General features: G+C 38.9%; 2 protein-coding genes and 1 pseudogene across 9 annotated transcripts in view; 2 read left to right on the top strand and 1 right to left on the bottom strand.

Moving 5' to 3' along the window:
* The window catches only part of JAK1 (Janus kinase 1), a 143328-nt gene extending 141889 nt beyond the window's left edge, over positions 1 to 1439 (top strand). For both annotated transcript variants that reach the window (XM_055404089.2, XM_055404090.2), the window contains exon 25: positions 36 to 1439. In XM_055404089.2, coding sequence (XP_055260064.1) covers positions 36 to 146 — 111 coding nt within the window. In that variant the 3' untranslated portion in view covers positions 147 to 1439. The remainder of the gene's footprint in view (positions 1 to 35) is intronic.
* A 143-nt stretch (positions 1440 to 1582) lies between these two features.
* Positions 1583 to 18272, bottom strand: part of RAVER2 (ribonucleoprotein, PTB binding 2) — a 149711-nt gene continuing 133021 nt past the window's right edge. For 6 of the 7 annotated variants that reach the window (XM_055404091.2, XM_055404092.2, XM_055404095.2 and 3 more), the window contains exon 12: positions 1583 to 3638. In XM_055404091.2, coding sequence (XP_055260066.2) covers positions 3492 to 3638 — 147 coding nt within the window. In that variant the 3' untranslated portion in view covers positions 1583 to 3491. The remainder of the gene's footprint in view (positions 3639 to 18272) is intronic. The other variant, XR_016037198.1, reaches the window with a different exon arrangement.
* Positions 15943 to 16831, top strand: LOC148778040 (mitochondrial fission factor pseudogene; annotated as a pseudogene).

Raw genomic sequence — 18272 nt, 5'->3', positions numbered from 1 at the left:
AGAGCTCCTAAACATTTTTACTTTTTTTTTAATAGGTTTATCAACATATGCGAAAGTGTTGGGAATTTCAACCATCTAATCGGACAACTTTTCAAAACCTTATCGAAGGATTTGAAGCACTTCTAAGAAGCATGAGTAACATTTAAATTCTAATGTGTATCAAGTCCTCCTACCCACAACCAGTACCCAAGCCATTTAAAAAAATGTGTTACTGGAAAAAGTTTGTATTCTGTCTAAAAAGATACCAGGGTACATATCCATATATAAGGCACACTATGGTGCTTAATATGTGTAAGTACTTCTTTAAATTTGATACCAGTAACATAGTGACAACCAAAATATTAGAAAGCACTTAAGCACTCCTCCTTTTGGAAAGAATATATCATCACTGTTTGGTTAGTTTACCATCACAGTTGAGTACCAAAATGGGATTTCTCAAAACAAGAGGAGCTGACCAAAGTAGAGTCTCAAGATGATTGCTTTTTCTTAGCTGCCAGTTGATATGAAATATTTTTCTGGCACATAAAGATAAGGATTGATGAATTTAGCCAATACTCTAATATGCCCTTAAATTTTAATATCTATACCATGATAGATGAAACATTCTTGAAATATAGATACCAGTTAGTGTACTATTGTCTCTATACAAAGATGAGTGTATTCCTGTCAACAGTAGGACATAAACTTTGAGTTGTTTCTGCAGTGGCTTAGCTCCTGTCCCCTTGGGTGACCAGTGGTACCCATTTTTGAGAAGACTGGTCATACATACCCAGAGGGGCAGCTGTGGAATAGATACTTTGCTGCATGATGTTAATTCTTGAGAACTAAACCTGTGCCAGTGCTTCCCTAAACAGTATACCTTTAATCAAAACTGAGGCCAAGAACCTGGATACATGCTTTTCAGAAATGTTAATGTATATCCTTTTGTAACTCTACCACTTTGGAGCAAGCTGTTCCAGCATTGGTTCTGGATGCTGATTGCATATATACCGTGTACACTGCACTGTTCTTAGAGTGTTTCAGTACTTAGCATCCATCTACAAGAGTCGATCACTATTTTTGACCATCACCCTAATGGCGCAAAACTTGAAAGACCCAGCCAGAAGACTATGGAGTTCAGGATCCACTTGGCGGTTCTCAGTTTGCTTGGAGACTGCTGGGTAATCAAAATGTCAAATCTGATTCAATGTGAACTGTAGATCTTTTTTGACCAAGACTCTGCAAAACTTTTTGTTGATGCTGTTTATTTGTTTGATATCATTATTTTCCCCCTTGAGCCTGAAAAGAGAGTTGTGTATTGATTCAATGGCAACAATAAACTTGCCATTTAAATCTGTTCAATAACCCTGCATCACAAATGTCTCTGTCTGTGTCAAACCTGTGGTCACTCTCTATGCACTTTGTTTACTCTTTATACAAATAAATATATGGAGACTTCACATGCATATGCCTTTTAATATTAAGAGTTCATTTTCAAAGCATTACAAACAATTTGTTTACATAGAAAAATAACAGTATGGACTGGTGGGGAGAGTGTAGGTAATGGTCCTTCTACCAACACCACGTGAGTCATACTTATCTCTCATGTCCCAGTGGGGCACAGGCCAGTGTGGATGGCAGACCCACACCTGTTAACTCAAAGTATCTTTTAGTTCTTTCAGCCTCTTTCTGCTTATATTTCTAAGACTTCCATCTTCCCTTTCTTCTACTGTCAGAGAGTTATGACAAAGCACTGAAGAGGCTTAATGCAACAGGAAAACAAGAAGTGCAGAGCATGGAGAACCCATTTTTCATCTGCTGAGTCAGAACTGAGTGATGCCCATCCTGATTCGGTTATATATAGGTAGTATACTGATTGGAAATTATCTTAGTTTAACTTTCTAGCTGTCATTTGCCAGTAGAAGTTAATATAAGCAATACATTACAAATCATATATACCAGTTTTAAACTTCTAAAACAGGAGCGATACCCTTTATTACAAAATCCCTCAAATACAAGATACTTAAATATCTGATTTCAAAAAGACTAGGATCACTGTGACCCCTCAATTCCACATCATCAATGAGTGTCTCATAACAAAGAACAAACTTAGACATTCTGGATAGCAAAAGGGTTTCTCATGCATTTTGAATACCAAGGTCTTCAGGAAATGGTGATGTCAAAAGTTATGTGCAATAAACACAGTTCTTTCGAAAGGAAGCTGGATAAAACTGGGGTAAACACCTGATAACTGTTCAGCCTAACACACTGCAGCTGAGTAGGAAACGAAGCGGAGCGTGAGGTGTGGCGCGTTACCTAAGAGTGTTACAATACTGTTACCGCGTAGACCCCTTCAGAAACGGCAGAATCGACTGCTTTCCTGTGCAAACAGGGCATCTGATGGCCAAAACGTGTGAATCAGTCATCACTATTCTACGAAACAAGACTTAGAAACCTATGTTTCCTGCCACTTACAAATCTGTTGCAAAGTTTAAGTCTTTTTGTAGGTGTGAAATAAAAGGATTAGGGAATTAATGGTGTTAGATCAGGAGTCTGTGAACTTTATAAAGGGCCAGATAGTAAATATTTTAGGCTTTGCAGCTACTCAGCTCTGCCACTGTAGCACAAAAATTAGCCATAGATGATATGTAAGTGAATAAGCATGGTTGTGTTTGAATAAAATTTTATGTATGGACACTGAAACATGAATTTCAAGTCATACTTTTTTTTTCCCTCCAAACATTTAAAAATGTAAACATCATTCTTAGATTGCAGGCAGTACAAAAACAGGTGGAGGACGGAATCTGACCACAGGGAGTAGTTTGCCAACCCCTGAAATTGTTACTAGATCACCAAAGCTACTCAAAAACACCCTTCCCCACAAGAGGGATTAGTGGTAAATAATATATTAAGCGTAAAGCATCTATAGTGGTATATACCTTGGATGTCACCTCTGTGTTTGAGTTTTACAGTGCATGACTGGTATAGGGGGGTGATAATGAAGTTTGCATGTAGAGTTTAACGTTACCAGTCACTGCATTTTGTACTTGCACTCTAACTCTAGGAAAAGTTCTAAAAATTTGTGAATGAGATTACTTCCAGATAAAGTAAATTGAAATGCACACTGGCTTATCAGAAATTTATTCTAAGGCTTGGGAAACCAAGAATGTTTCCCATTTTATTGCTTCACACTTCTATATATGGTGTCAAAATTATTCCCAGTCCTAAACAAGGAATATTGGAATATATGTTAATTTCTCCAATGGGCTGTAAGTTAATAGCACATTGATTAAAATGTATCTAATTCTAGTGGAATATGTCCTCAATTGATGTCTCTTATTGCTACTTACTTTTTTTATTTGGCAATTCTGCCTGCTGCACAACACAGTTCATTCTGGGAAGTTATAAACCCGTAATTTAAAGGATATGGCTAGTCTGAATGTAGTTAAGGCAGCGATGAACAGCAGAGATACTGCAAAGAACCTTATGAGTTTATAGGGAGAGAACTTAACTCAGTACACTCTCTTCTTTTTTAAGTAGGTTTCCATGTAATATGCTCCTGTGCCCTGAGAATGCTGGTCAACAAATTCCACTGAACCACCTTCTGGGGCAGAGACGAGATATGATGAGCCTCGCTTTTCATTTCTTAAAGATGACACCTATTAGAAAAAGAAACCATAACTAATGCTAAAATCTAAATTAAAATTGGTTGATTTAAGATATTTATAAGAAAAGCAACTCTACTTGTGACTTGGTATAAAAACAGAATAGCAGGATAAATAACAAAGTTGTAAAAAAAACTATACAAAAGTTTCTACATCAAAATCACCAGAGGAACTTTTGAAAAATACAAACCAGCTTCTTAATGCCCTCTTTCCCCGACTCCCCACGTTTTTGGGAAAGAAAAAGTGACACTGTAGTTGCTTCTGCTGTTCTTATATAGAATCAGAATACCTGTATTCCTCTGAGGAAGGAGCATGGCTAAGGAACTGAACTGCATATCAAATTAGATGTGAAGTTCATCTAGTAGTAAAAGACGTGGCAAGAGAATAAACTACTAAGTGCAAAAACTAGCAAATGATGTCAACAAAACAGCATAATGAAACATTCCAGAGAATAGGAACTCCAACTTTAGTCTACAGAATAATCACCTGGAAAGCTTGTTAAAATGCAAATTTCTGAGTTCTATCTCAGATACTCTAATCCAGAAGTGTTCATGATAAGAAGGGCCAAAATGTTCCTCACAGGTAGTCACAGTAATCAATATGATACATCCAATTATGTCTCACAACTCTTAAGTGAGTAAGTGAAGTTGCTCAGTCATGTCCGACTCTTTGTGACCCCGTGGACTGTAGCCCACCAGGCTCCTCCGTCCATGGGATTCTCCAGGCAAGAATACTGGAGCTGGTTGCCATTTCCTTCTCCAGGGGATCTTCCTGACCCAGGGATCGAACCCAGGTCTCCCGCATTGCGGGCAGACGCTTTAACCTCTGAGCCACTCTATGATCACCTAATTCCTCCCAGTTGTAGCTTTGATATTCTTTAGTAAGTTTGTCACACATAGTATTTAATATACAAAAATGTAGAAGTCAGTATGGTACTGGCACAAAAACAAATATAGACCAATGGAACAAGATAGAAAGCCCAGAGGTAAATCCACACACTTATGGGTACCTTATCGTTTGATAAAGGAGGCTTGAATAAGCAATGGAGAAAAGACAATCTCTACAGTAACTAGTGGTAAGAAAACTGGACAACTGGGTGTAAAAAGAATAAAATTAGAACACTTCCTAACACCATACACAACGATAAACTCAAAATGGATTAAAGACCTAAATATAAGTCCAGAAACTATAAAGCTCCTATGGAAAACATATGCAGAAACTCTGACATAAATCACAGCAAGATCCTCTAGAGTAATGGAAATAAACAAATGGGACCCAATTAAACTTTAAAGCTTTTGCACAGCAGAGAAAACAATAAACAAGGTGAAAAGACAACCCTCAGAATGGGAGAAAATAATTGCAAATGAAACTGACAAAGGATTAATCACAAGCAGCTCATGCAGCTCAATACCAGAAAACAAACAACCCAATTAAAAAGTAGGCAGAAGACCAAAATAGACATTTCTCCAAAGAAGACATACAGATGGCCAGCAAACACGAAAAGATGTTCAACATTGCTCTTTATTAGAGAAATGTAAATCAAAACCACATGAGGTATCACTTCAAACTGGTCAGAACGGCCATCATCAGAACAGCTACAAACAATAAATGCTGGAGAGGGTGTGGAGAAAAGGGAACCCTCCTACACTGTTGGTGGGAATGTAAATTGGTACAGCCACCACGGAGAACAGTACAGAGATTCCTTAAAAAACTAAGAATAAAATTACCATATGACCCAACAATCCCACTACTGGGCATATACCCTGAGTGTTCAATATAGCAATTGACAAAGACACAAATACCCCGATGTTCATTGCAGCACTATTTACAATAGCCAGGATACAGAAGCAACCTAGATGTCCATCAACAGATGAATGGATAAAGAAGCTGTGGTACATATATACAATGGAATATTAGCCATAAAAAGGAACACATTTGAGTCAGTTCTAATGAGACTAGATGAACCTAGAGCCTATTATACAGAGTGAAGTAAGTCAGAAAGAGAAAATATTGTATCCTAAAAAAAGTAGAGACATTACTTTGCCAGCCAAGGTCCATCTAGTCAAGGCTATGGTTTTTCCCGTGGTCATGTATAGATGTGAGAGTTGGACTGTGAAGAAAGCTGATCGCCGAAGAATTGATGCTTTTGAACTGTGGTGCTGGAGAAGACTCCTGAGAGTCCCTTGGACTGCAAGGAGATCCAACCAGTCCATTCTAAAGGAGATCAATCCTGGGTGTTCACTGGAAGGACTGCTGCTAAAGCTGAAACTCCAATACTTTGGCCACCTCATGCGAAGAGTTGACTCACTGGAAAAGATTCTGATGCTGGGAAGGATTGGGGGCGGGAGGAGAAGGGGACGACAGAGAATGAGATGGCTGGATGGCATCACCGACTTGATGGACATGAGTTTGAGTGAACTCCGGGAGTTGGTGATGGACAGGGAGGCCTGGAGTGCTGTGATTCATGGGGTCGCAAAGAGTCGGTCACGACTGAGCGACTGAACTGAACTGAACTGAACGCATATATATGGAATCTAGATAGATGGTACTGATGAACCTATTTGTAGGGCAGCAGTGGAGACACAGAGAACAGACTCGTGGACACAGCGGGGGAAGGAGATGGGACGAGTTGAGAGTAGCATTACTGTATGTAAAATAGCCAGTGGGGATTTGCTGTGTGACAGAAAGAGCTCAACCCAGTACTCTGTGACAGCCTAGAAGGGTGGGATGCAGGGGGAGGTGGGGGGTTCAAGAGAGGAGGGACATATGTATACCTATGGCAATTATTCTCCAATTAAAAACAAATTTAAAAAAGAATGTAGAAATGACTCATAAGGAAGGCTTCTAGAAGTGCAGAAGAGCCTTCTCACATTACAATTAAAATGAACAATAATGGCCACAATTTTAAAACCCAGATTCAACTTCAAAGGGGACAGACAAGGAGTCTGTCTACCCTTGTAGATAAAGCCATTCTCAATCACCCATGGTAATTCACCCAAGGTAAAGATGACTGAGGAGGCACTAGAGCGCCTCTTCTCCTCCCATGGATATGCCAGATGTACACCTACATGTAGAACAGTTCCCTCTCAAAAAGATCCAGAAGCTAGCTGAGCAGCTCTTACATATTAAACAAATGAGAAAATACCAAAATAGTAGGAAAGGTTGAGATACACTCTCACCATACATCCCAACCATACATCCCACAGCACTGCATCAGGTGAGAACTACCAGTTCTTAGCTTCTCCCTGAGCACTGAAGGGTTCGCACTCCACCTCTAGTACTCTTAACTTTGAAGACTCGCACTTGAGGTACGGTTCCCAAATTCCGTAGCCCTGAAAGCCAACAGGGCACGTGTTTATGAGATCCACAAAGCTATAGAAAATAAACATTCTTGACGGTCATAGCTCACTGTGACTAGCCACTCAGGGCCAGGTGCAGAGGGAGCAGGTAGAATAGTCCATCTCCCTGTCTTCCCCTGAAAAAGGCTTATCCACATGCTTTAAAAGCTGCTGCCTAAGACCCGGTTCCTAATCTAGCAGGTGCTACGGGGCAGCTGCAGTCTTCCCCAGAGACTGGGGAAGTTGAAGGACACCTCTCCCATCTCCTTCCAGCCCACTCCAATCACCAGTATCTCCCTGGAAGGAATTTTTACATACTGTGCCCCAACTTTAATGTCTGATACCAAGGAATAGTCCCTGGGTCATCTGGCTCTGACAGCCAGTGGGGCTTGCATTCGTCAATTCTACAAGATTATAGCAAACAGAAATACAATTCTCGATGGATGCCAGTACCACCACCCCTACCCTCTAGTGACTGTACACCTGTGCTCAGCACAAAGGGAACAGGTGAAAAAAAAATGCCTGTTTCCTTTTCTCCCTGCACAGGGGTTAACTACATACTCTCAGCTGCAGCCTCAGGGTCTAGGGTCTAATCAGCCTGCACCTAGGTGCTAACTGTTGTCCCCACCTTTGGATATACAAGTCTTAGCATATCCTCTAAATAAGCCACTAAAAGCAAAGAAGTGGGCTCAAAGAAAATGGTCACAAAAGGTGGAACGCCAATTAAGAGCTCAGGCTGGGCTGAGCAACAGGGTTCATCTCCTACAAGAGACCATTCATTCAAGACTGGAAGAGGTTGCTGTTTTGTATAATGCATAGAGACAATAAAAAAGAAACAAAGGTAATGTTCCAGATGTGCCATGGTAAATATCCAGAACAGATCTAATGAACGAAGTGACTTACTTGAGAGTTCAAAATAATGGTTGTAAAAATGCCCACCGAAGTCAAAAGATAAATGCGTGAACAAAGAATTGCAACAAAGAAAATATTAAAAATTGCAAAATAGAAATCACAAAATTTATGAATATAACAAATGCAAAATGAAAATGAGACATCACCTCACACCTGTTAGAACAGTTATCATCAAAAAGTCTATAAATAATGTGTCAGAGAGTATGAAGAAAAAAGGGAATCCTTGTACACTGTTGCGGGGAATGTAAGCTGGTGCAGCCACCAGGGAGAACAGTATGGAAGTTCCTCAAAACTAAAAAAGAACTACCACATTACCCAGCAATTTCACTCCCTGGGTTGGGAATAAACAAAAACAAATTTGAAAAGTTATATACACCCCAATGTTCATATTAGCATTACTAAACAAGAGTGCCAAAGAATGCTCAAACTACTGAACAATTGCAACTCATCTCACACGCTAGCAAAGAAATGCTCAAAATTCTCCAAGCCAGCTTCAACAATAAATGAACCATGAACTTCCAGATGTTCAAGCTGGTTTTAGAAAAGGCAGAGGAACCAGAAATCAAATTGCCAACATCCGCTGGATCACTGAAAAAGCAAAAGAGTTCCAGAAAAACATCTATTTCTGCTTTATTGACTATGCCAAAGCCTTTGACTGTGTGGATCACAATAAACTGTGGAAAATTCTGAAAGAGATGGGACTACCAGACCACCTGACCTGCCTCTTGAGAAATCTGTATGCAGGTCAAGAAACAACAGTTAGAACTGGACATGGAACAACAGACTGGCTCCAAATAGGAAAAGGAGTACGTCAAGGCTGTATATTGTCACCCTGCTTATTTAACTTATATGCAGAGTACATCATGAAAAATGCTGGGCTGGATGAAGCACAGGCTGGAATCAAGATTGCCGGGAGAAATATCAATAACCTTAGATACACAGATGACACCACCCTTATGTCAGAAAGCAAAGAAGAACTAAAGAGCCTCTTGATGAAAGTGAAAGAGGAGTGAAAAAGTTGGCTTAAAGCTCAACATTCAGAAAACTTAGATCATGGCATCTGGTCCCATCACTTCATGGCAAATAGATGGGGAAACAGTGGAAACAGTGGTTGACTTTATTATTTTGGGCTCCAAAATCACTGCAGATGATGACTGCAGCCATGAAATTAAAAGATGCTTACTTCTTGGAAGGAAAGTTATGACCAACATAGACAGCATCTTAAAAAGCAGAGACATTACTTTGCCAACAAAGGTCTGTCTAGTCAAAGCTATGGTTTTTCCAGTAGTCACGTATGGATGTGACAGTTGGACTATAAAGAAATCTGGGTGCCAAAGAATTGATGCTTTTGAATTGTGGTATTGGAGAAGACTCTTGAGAGTCCGTTGGACTGTAAGGAGATCCAGCTAGTCCATCCTAAAGGAAATCAGACCTGAATATTCATTGGAAGGACTGATGCTAAAGCTGAAACTCCAATACTTTGGCCACTTGATGTGAAGAACTGACTCATTGGAAAAGACCCTGATGTTGGGAAAGATTGAAGGCAGGAGGAGAAGGGGATGACAGAGGATGAGATGGCTGGATCTCACCAGCTCAATGGACATGAGTTTGAGTGGACTCCGGGAGTTGGTGATGGACAGGGAGGCCTGGTGTGCAGCAGTCCATGGGGCAGCAAAGAGTCGGACATGACTGAGCAACCGAACTGAACTAAGAGTCAAGACATGGAAGTAACTCAAGTGCCCATCAAGAGATGACTGGATTAAGGAGATGTGTTTTCTACATATCTCTATCTATCCTCTTCCCTGGTGGCTCAGTGGTAAAGAATCTGCCTGCTAATGCAATCCCCAGGCTGGGAAGAACCCTGGAGAAGGAAATGGCAATCCACACCAGTATTATTGCCTGGGCAATCCCATGGACAGAGGAGCCTAGTGCCTAAAGTCTATGAGGTTGCAAAGAGTTGGATATGACTTGGTGACTAAAAAAACAACAAAATCTACCTATATATAAACCCACACATATAGATATGTATGTGTGCATATATATGTATATACAATGTATATATACTATATGTATATACAATATATTACTTAGCCATAAAAAGAATAAAATACTGCCATTTGCAGCAATGTGAATGGACCTAGGAAATATTATGGATAGTGAAATAAGTCAGAGAAGGACAAATGCTATACTATATAATATCACTTATAAGTAGAATCTAAAAAAATAATACAAATGAATGTATATGCAAAATAGAAACAGACTAACAGATACAGCAGATAAACTATGGTTATCAATGTGGAGATGGAAGGGAAGAGGGACAAATTAGGGGTATGAGATTAACAAACTAATATATACAAAACAGATAAACAACAAGGATATAATGTATAGCACAGGGAATGATGGTGATTATCTTAAAATAATCTGTAAGAGTATAATCTGCAAAAATACTTAATCACAATGCGATACACCTGAAGCTAAATATTGTAAATTAACTATTCTTCAATAAACATTTTTTAAACTTTAAATGTAAATGGATTAAATTGTCTGATCAGAAGACAAAGTGCCTGAATGGATAAAAATCAAAGCCAAACTATATGTTGACTAAGAGTCTCCCCTGGCTTAAAGGACACACATAGACTGAAAAGTGAAGGGACGCAAAAACATATTCCTTGCAAATGAAAACCAAAAGAAAACAAAGGTAGGTGTACTTATATTAAACAAAATAAACTTCAACCTAAAACATTTAACGAGACAAGAAGGTCATTATAAAAGATAAGCCAATTAATCAAAAGGATGTAACAGTTGTAAATATGAGCCCAAAATGAGAATATTTAAATATATATAAAGCAAATATTGATTGTGTAGGGAGAAAAAGAGCAGTGCAATATCAGGGAACTTAAATACTCCACTTTCAAAAACAGATCATTTAGCCAGAAAAATCAGCAAGAAAATATTGGACTTACACTACATGTTGGACAAGGAGAACCTAAAAGACATGACATAACTTTCCCTCTGAACAATAATCAAATGCACATTTTTCTCAGGTTCACATAGAATATTCTTCAGGATAGATCATATGTTAGGCTACATGTCTTAATAAATTTAAAACGATTGAAATCCTATCTGGCATCTTTTTAAAACATGATTGTATGAAACTAGAAATCAATTGTAAGAAGAAAATTGGAGAGTTCACAAATATGTTGACAATAAACAACATACTCCTGAACAACCACTGGATCAAAGAAGAAATAAATATTTTGAGACAAATGAAAATGGAAACAAAACATAGCAAAACTTACAAGATACAGCAAAAGCAGTTCTAAAAGGGAAGTTTATAGTGATAAACACTTACATGAAGAAAGAATACCTTGAACAACTATCTTTCTATCTTGAGGAATTAGAGAGGAACAAACTAAGTTCCACTGGAGGAGGAAATGGCAACCCACTCCAGTATTCTTGCCTGAAAAATTCCATGACAGAAGAGCCGGGCAGGCTATAGTCCAGAGGGTCGCAGGGTCGCAAAGAGTGGACTGAGCACAGTCCCACCAGTGTAAGCTCCAAGCCAGGCAAGAGGAAGGAAGTAACAAGGAGTGGAAATAGATGAAATGAGATGAAAAAGACAACAGAAAAGATTAATGAAACTAAGCGCTGTTTTTTACAAAAGATTAACTAGACAAACTTTTAATCAGACTAAGAAAAAGAGAACTTAACATCAAGACATAAATGAAAAAGGAGATATTACAACTTATACCACAAAAATACAAAAGATCATAAAGACCACTATGAATTTCTTATATGCCAGCAAGTTGGATAACTTAGAAGAAATGGACTAATTCCTAGAAACAGCCTACCAAGACTGGATGATGAGGAAACAGGAAAACAGAATAAATTACTAGTAAGGAAACTCAACCAGGAATCGAAAATCTCCCAGCAAAAAAAAAAAAAAAATTCAGGGACAGACAGCTTCACTGGTGCTACTGCTAAGTCACTTCAGTCGTATCCGACTCTGTGTGACCCCATAGATGGCAGCCCACCAGGCTGCACCATCCCTGGGATTCTCCAGGCAAGAACACTGGAATGGGTTGCCATTTCCTTCTCCAATGTGTGAAAGTGAAAAGTGAAAGTGAAGTCGCTCAGTCATGTCTGACTCGTAGCCACCCCATGGACTGCAGCCTACCAGGCTCCTCCGTCCATGGGATTTTCTAGGCAAGAGTACTAGAGTGGCTTGCCATTGCCTTCACTGGTGAATTCCACAAAAAATTTAAACACTAATTAATACCAATCTGTCTCAATCTCTTCCAAAAAATAGAAAAGGAAATAACACTTTTCACATTATTTTTACAAGGTCAGCTTTACCATATCAAAGGCAGACAAAGACAGTACAAAGAAAAAACTACAGGCCTATATTCCTGATGAACACAGTTACAAAAATCCTCATAAAGTATTAGCAAATCGAATTCAACAATAGATTAAAAGGATCAAATTGGATTTATTCCAGTGGTACATTTCAATAAAACGTGACATACACTACATTCACAAAATAAAGGATAAAGATCATATCATCATCGCAATAGATGCAGAAAGAGCATTTGATAAAATTCAACATCCATTTGTGATTAAAAAAGTCAACAAACTGGGTATTGAGGGACTGCACGTCAACATAATAAAGGCCATATATGTCAAAGCCACAACCTACTCAATGGTGAATAGCTGAAAGCTTTCCTCTAAGATTAAGAACAAAACAAGGATACCACTGTCACCAATTCTATTCATCATAGTAGTGGGAGCCCTAGCCAGAGCAATTAGACAAGAAATAGAAATAAAAGGCATTCAAATTAGAAATGAATAAGTAAAACTATCACTGTTAGCAGATGATATATTTTATTTAGAAAACCCTAAAGAATCCACAAAAAAAACTGTTAGAAATATTGGGTTGGCCAAAACGTTTGTTTTTTTCCTGTAACATCTTATGGAAAAGCCCAGTGAACTTTTTTGACCAGCCCAACAATAAACAGAGTTCCAAAGAATAGCACAGAGAGATAAGAAAGCTTTCCTCAGTGATCAGTTGAAAGAAATAGAAGAAAACAATAGAATGGGAAAGACTAGAGATCTCTTCAAGAAAATTAGTGATACAAAGGGAACATTTCATGCAAAGATGGGCACAATAAAGGATAGAAATGGTATGGACCAAACAGAAACAAAAGATACTAAGAAGAGGTGGCAAGAATACACAGGAGAACTATACAAAAAAGATTGTCATGACCCAGATAAGCATGATGGTGTGATCACTCACCTAGAGCCAGACATCTTGGAATGTAAAGTCAAGTGGGCCTTACAAAGCATCACTACAAACAAAGCTAGTGGAGGTGATGGAATTCCACCTGAGCTATTTCAGATGTTGAAAGATGATGCTGTGAAAGTGCTGCACTCAATATGCCAGCAAATATGGAAAACTCAGCAGTGGCCACAGGACTGGAAAAGGTCAGTTTTCATTCCAATCCCAAAGAAAGGCAATGCCAAAGAATATACAAACTACCACACAATTGCACTCATATCACACGCTAGCGAAGTAATACTCAAAATTCTCCAAGTCAGGCTTCAATGGTATGTGAACTGTGAACTTCCAGATGTTCAAGCTGGATTTACAAAAGGCAAAGGAACCAGAGATCAAACTGCCAACATCTGCTGGATCATTGAAAAAGCAAGGGAATTCCTGAAAACCATCTACTTCTGCTTCATTAACTTCGCCAAAGCCTTTGACTGTGTGGCTCACAACTGGAAAATTCTTCAAGAGATGGGAATACCAGATCACCTTACCTGCCTCCTGAGAAATCTGTATGCAGGTCAGGAAGCAACAGTTAGAACTGGACATGGAAAAACAGACTGGTTCCAAATAGGGAAAGGAGTACGTCAAGGCTGTATATTGTCACCCTGCTTCTTTAACTTATATGCAGAGTATATCATACAAAATGCTGGGCTGGATGAAGCACAAGCTGGAATCAAGATTGCCAGAAGAAATATCAATAACTTCAGATAAGCAGATTACACTACCCTTATGGCAGAAAGTGAAGAAGAACTGAAGAGCCCCTTGATGAAGGTGAAAGAGAGTGAAAGAGCTGGCTTAAAGCTCAACATTCAGAAAACTAAGATCATGGCATCCAGTCCCATCACTTCATGGCAAATAGATGGGGAAACAATGGAAAAAGTGACAGACTATTTTTCTGGGCTCCAAAATCACTTCAGATGGTGACTGCAGCCATGAAATTCGAAGACGCTTGCTCCTTGGAAGAAAAGTTATGACCAACCTAGACAGCATATTAAAAAACAGAGACATTACTTTGCCAACAAAGGTCCATCTAGTCAAAGCTATGGTTTTTCCAGCAGTCATGTATGGATGTGAGAGTTGGACTATAAAGAAAGCTGAGCACCAAAGAATGGATGCTTTTGAACAATGGTGTTGGAGAAGACTCTTGAGAGTCCCTTGGACTGCACGGAGGTCTAATCAGGCCATCCTAAAGGAAATCAGTTCTGAATATTCTTTGGAAGGACAGATGGTGAAGTTGAAACTCCGATGGGAAGAACTGACTCATTGGAAAAGACCCTGATGCTGAGAAAGACTGAAGGCTGGAGGAAAAGGGGATGACAGAGGATGAGATGGTTGGATGGCATCACTGACTTGATGGATATGAGTTTGAGCAAGCTTCAGGAGTTGTTGATGGACAGGGAAGCCTGGTGTGCTGCAGTCCATGGGGTCACAAAGAGTCAGACATGACTAAATGACTGAACTGAATAATAAACAATTTCAATAAAGTTGTAGAGTACAAAATCAATATAAAAAATCAATTTCTTCTCTATACACTAACAATGAATTATCCAAAAAACAAATTAAGACAACTTAGGAATAAATTTTACCAAGGTAAGAAATTGTACACTGAAAAAGTAGGAAAGATGACACAAATAAGTGGGAAGATATTCTGTGTTAATGGACTAGAGGAATTATTTTTATTAAAATGTCCATACTGACCAACCAATGCTTTTGAACTATGGTGCTGGAGAAGACTCTTGAGAGTCCCTTGGACTGCAAGGAGATCCAACCAGTCCATTCCAGAGGAGATCAATCCTGGGTGTTCATTGGAAGGACTGATGCTAAAACTGAAACTCCAATACTTTGGCCACCTCATGCGACAAGTTGACTCACTGGAAAAGACTCTCATGCTGGGAGGGATTGGGGGCGCTAGGAGACGGGGACGACAGAGAATGAGATGGCTGGTTGGCATCACCAGCTCGATGAACATGAGTTTGGGTGAACTCCGGGAGTTGGTGATGGACAAGAAAGCCTGGCGTGCTGTGATTCATGGGGTTGCAAAGAGTCAGACACGACTGAGCGACCAACCTAGACAGCGTATTAAAAAGCAGAGACACTACTTTGTCAACAAAGGTCCATCTAGTCAAAGCTATGGTTTTTCCAGTATTCATGTATGGATGTGAGAGTTGGACTATAAAGAAAGCTGAGTGCAGAAGAATAGATACTTTTGAACTGTGGTGTTGCCGAAGACTCTTGTGAGTCCCTTGGACTGCAAGAAGATCCAACCAGTCCATCCTAAAGGAGATCAGTCCTGGGTGTTCATTGGAAGGACTGATGTTGAAGCTGAAACTCTAATACTCTGTCCACCTGATGCGAAGAGCTGACTTATTCGAGAAGACCCTGATGCTGGGAAGGATTTGAAGGCAGGAGGAGAAGGGGACAACAGAGGAAGAGGTGGTTGGATGGCATCACCAACTCAATGGACACAAGTTTAGGTAGGCTTCGGGAGTGGTGATGGACAGGGAGGCCTGGCGTGCTGCGGTTCATGGGGTTGCAGGTCGGATATGACTGAGCAACTGAACTGAACTAACCCAAAGCAATCTACAGATTCAATGCAATTCCTATGAAAATGCCAAAGGAATTTTTTCATAGAAATAGAAAAATCTTAAAATTTGGAACCTGGCTCTCTGGCCAGTGATTTGCCTGGGTGTCTCCATGCACTGGGCCAGCTGCCTGTGAGACCGCCCACCTGAGTGCCCAGGGAGCCAGCAGGTGGTGTCCCTCACCAGGGAACCTCCAGCGGGCCCAGGGGGACAAAATCCAGCATATATATATTGAAGCAAGTTGAAAGATTTAATATGAGGTGCAGAAGCATATAATGGCAAAAAGCAAGCAGTGTTGGTACACATTTAGAGTAGGGCAGCATTTCCTTCTCCCACTGCTGCTCAGATGGCAGAAATTAGTCAAATTCAGTATGAAATGGAATACATGAAGGTATTAGTGAATGAGGGTCCTGGGAAAACTGAAGGTGGCACCACCAAATGCTGACCTGGAACAAGGATTCCAAGAAGGAGTTTCAAATGCTAGTGTGATTATGCAGTTCCAGAGAGAATTGTAGCCGGAATTCCATTTTCAAGACAAGCAGATCTTGAACTTATACAATCAACTCCCTTTAAGGCTATGGCACTGAAAACACCATATCGTGTGCTTATACTAAGTGAGAGATCACTAAATTTTCTGGATTTAGAAAGACATCCTCCAACCCCTCAAAATGAAGAAAGTCATGTAGCTGGAAGCCTAAAAAGAACACTTTGTGAGTAGAAAATGCTGTTAGCCAAAATGGCCAGCTGGTCAGAAGTGACTCCATGTATGGCATTTCAAATGCGGATGCAACTATTAAAGGAACTTCAGAGGACATGACAGTTGTAGATACAACTTCATTAAGATGACAGATAATCAAGCTAAACAGACATCTACAACTTCTAGAAGAGGAGACCAAAGAACGTGCTAAAAGGGAAATGGCCATGTACTCAATTACTGTAGCATTCTAACTGCTTAATAGCTGGCTCTGGGTTTGCCATGAGAGGTTACCTCAGCTCTCAAAAATATTGTCTCAACAGCTGGAAATATAAAGAATTTTGTATTTGTTTCTGTCTTTGCATTGCATGCTGTTTCACAGTCTATGCCCTGAAAATGTTATTTCTCCCAGAGAGGAGGGGGGAAGGACTTATATTTGGAGACACAAAGGTATCTGTCACTTGACTGTATTTACTTTTAACCAGTTCTGCTATGACACCTACTTAAAACTCTCACTTTGCATGTGATGTAAATAGGATCGAGTTTTTTTTTAAGGAATTTTTTTTTGCCTCATCAGTCTGCATAACTAATTATGAATGGAAGAGAAAGTGTACAGAAAATGGATTTAGAAAAATGTCTGTAAAGAAAAAAAATAGTACTTCATTTTGTCCTGTTTGTAGTGTTTTTTCAAACACTATTAGATTGAACAGTTCAGTTAATAGACATTTTTGCATCCACATTTCAACATTAACCCTACTAAAGTCATTGCCTGGTGTCAGATTTAATAAAATCAAGCCACCCTAAGTTTCATGATCACCTTCAATAAAATAATTCCTAATATTTTCAGCAGTTTATCTAAAATGTGAGCAAAAATGTGCATTTTTATTTTGCAGATGGTTTTCTATAAAGTACAGTTTTACAAAGTCCTTGTGTGAATGATTTAAAAAACTGAAGAATAAGGTACAAATGTAGTGTATTTAATAAATTGTCAAACAAAAAAAAATTTTTGGAACCTGAAAAAAACCTAAATAGCCAAAGTAATCTTGAGACAGAGCAAAGCTAAAGGCATTACTCTTCCTGATTTCAAACTATCCTGCAAAGCTGTAATAAATCAAAACAATATGATACAAAAAAAAAACCAGTATGATACAGTCATAAAAACTGACACATAGATCACTGGAACAGAATAGAGACCCCGAAAATGAACTCATGTTATATGGTCAATTAGTTTATGACAAAGGAGTCAAGAATATACAGTTCGGAAAGGATACCTCTTCAATAAAAGGTGTTTGGAAAATTGGATAACCATATGAAAAAGAATGAAACAGGATCACTACTTACAAAATACTGAAAAGTCAACTCAAAATGGATTAAAAACTTGAACATACAACCTGAAACCATAAAACTCCCATAAGAAAACATAATGGGTAAGGAGCTACTTGCCATTGGTCTTTGCAGTCATATTTTGTATTTAACAGCAAAAGAAAAGGTAACAAAAGCAAAAATAAATGTGATTACAAACTAAAGTATTCCTAATGTGATTTACTCCTAAGTATTCCTAATCCTTTTACAAACTAAAAAGATTCTACACAGCAAAAACAACCATCAACAAAATGAAAATTTGAGCTATGAAACAGAATAATATATTTGCAAACCACATATCTGTTAAGGGATTAACATTCAAAATATTCTTGGAACATACACAACTTGATAGCCAAAAAATCCCCAATTAAAAGTGGGTAGAACATCTAAAAAGACATTATTCAATAAACAAAT

This window comes from Moschus berezovskii, chromosome 4 (assembly GCF_049115385.1).
Source record: "Moschus berezovskii isolate FMDL1 chromosome 4, NW_MosBer_1.0, whole genome shotgun sequence".
Classification (NCBI taxonomy): Eukaryota; Metazoa; Chordata; class Mammalia; order Artiodactyla; family Moschidae; genus Moschus; species Moschus berezovskii.
This window is presented reverse-complemented; position numbering and strand designations above follow the sequence as displayed.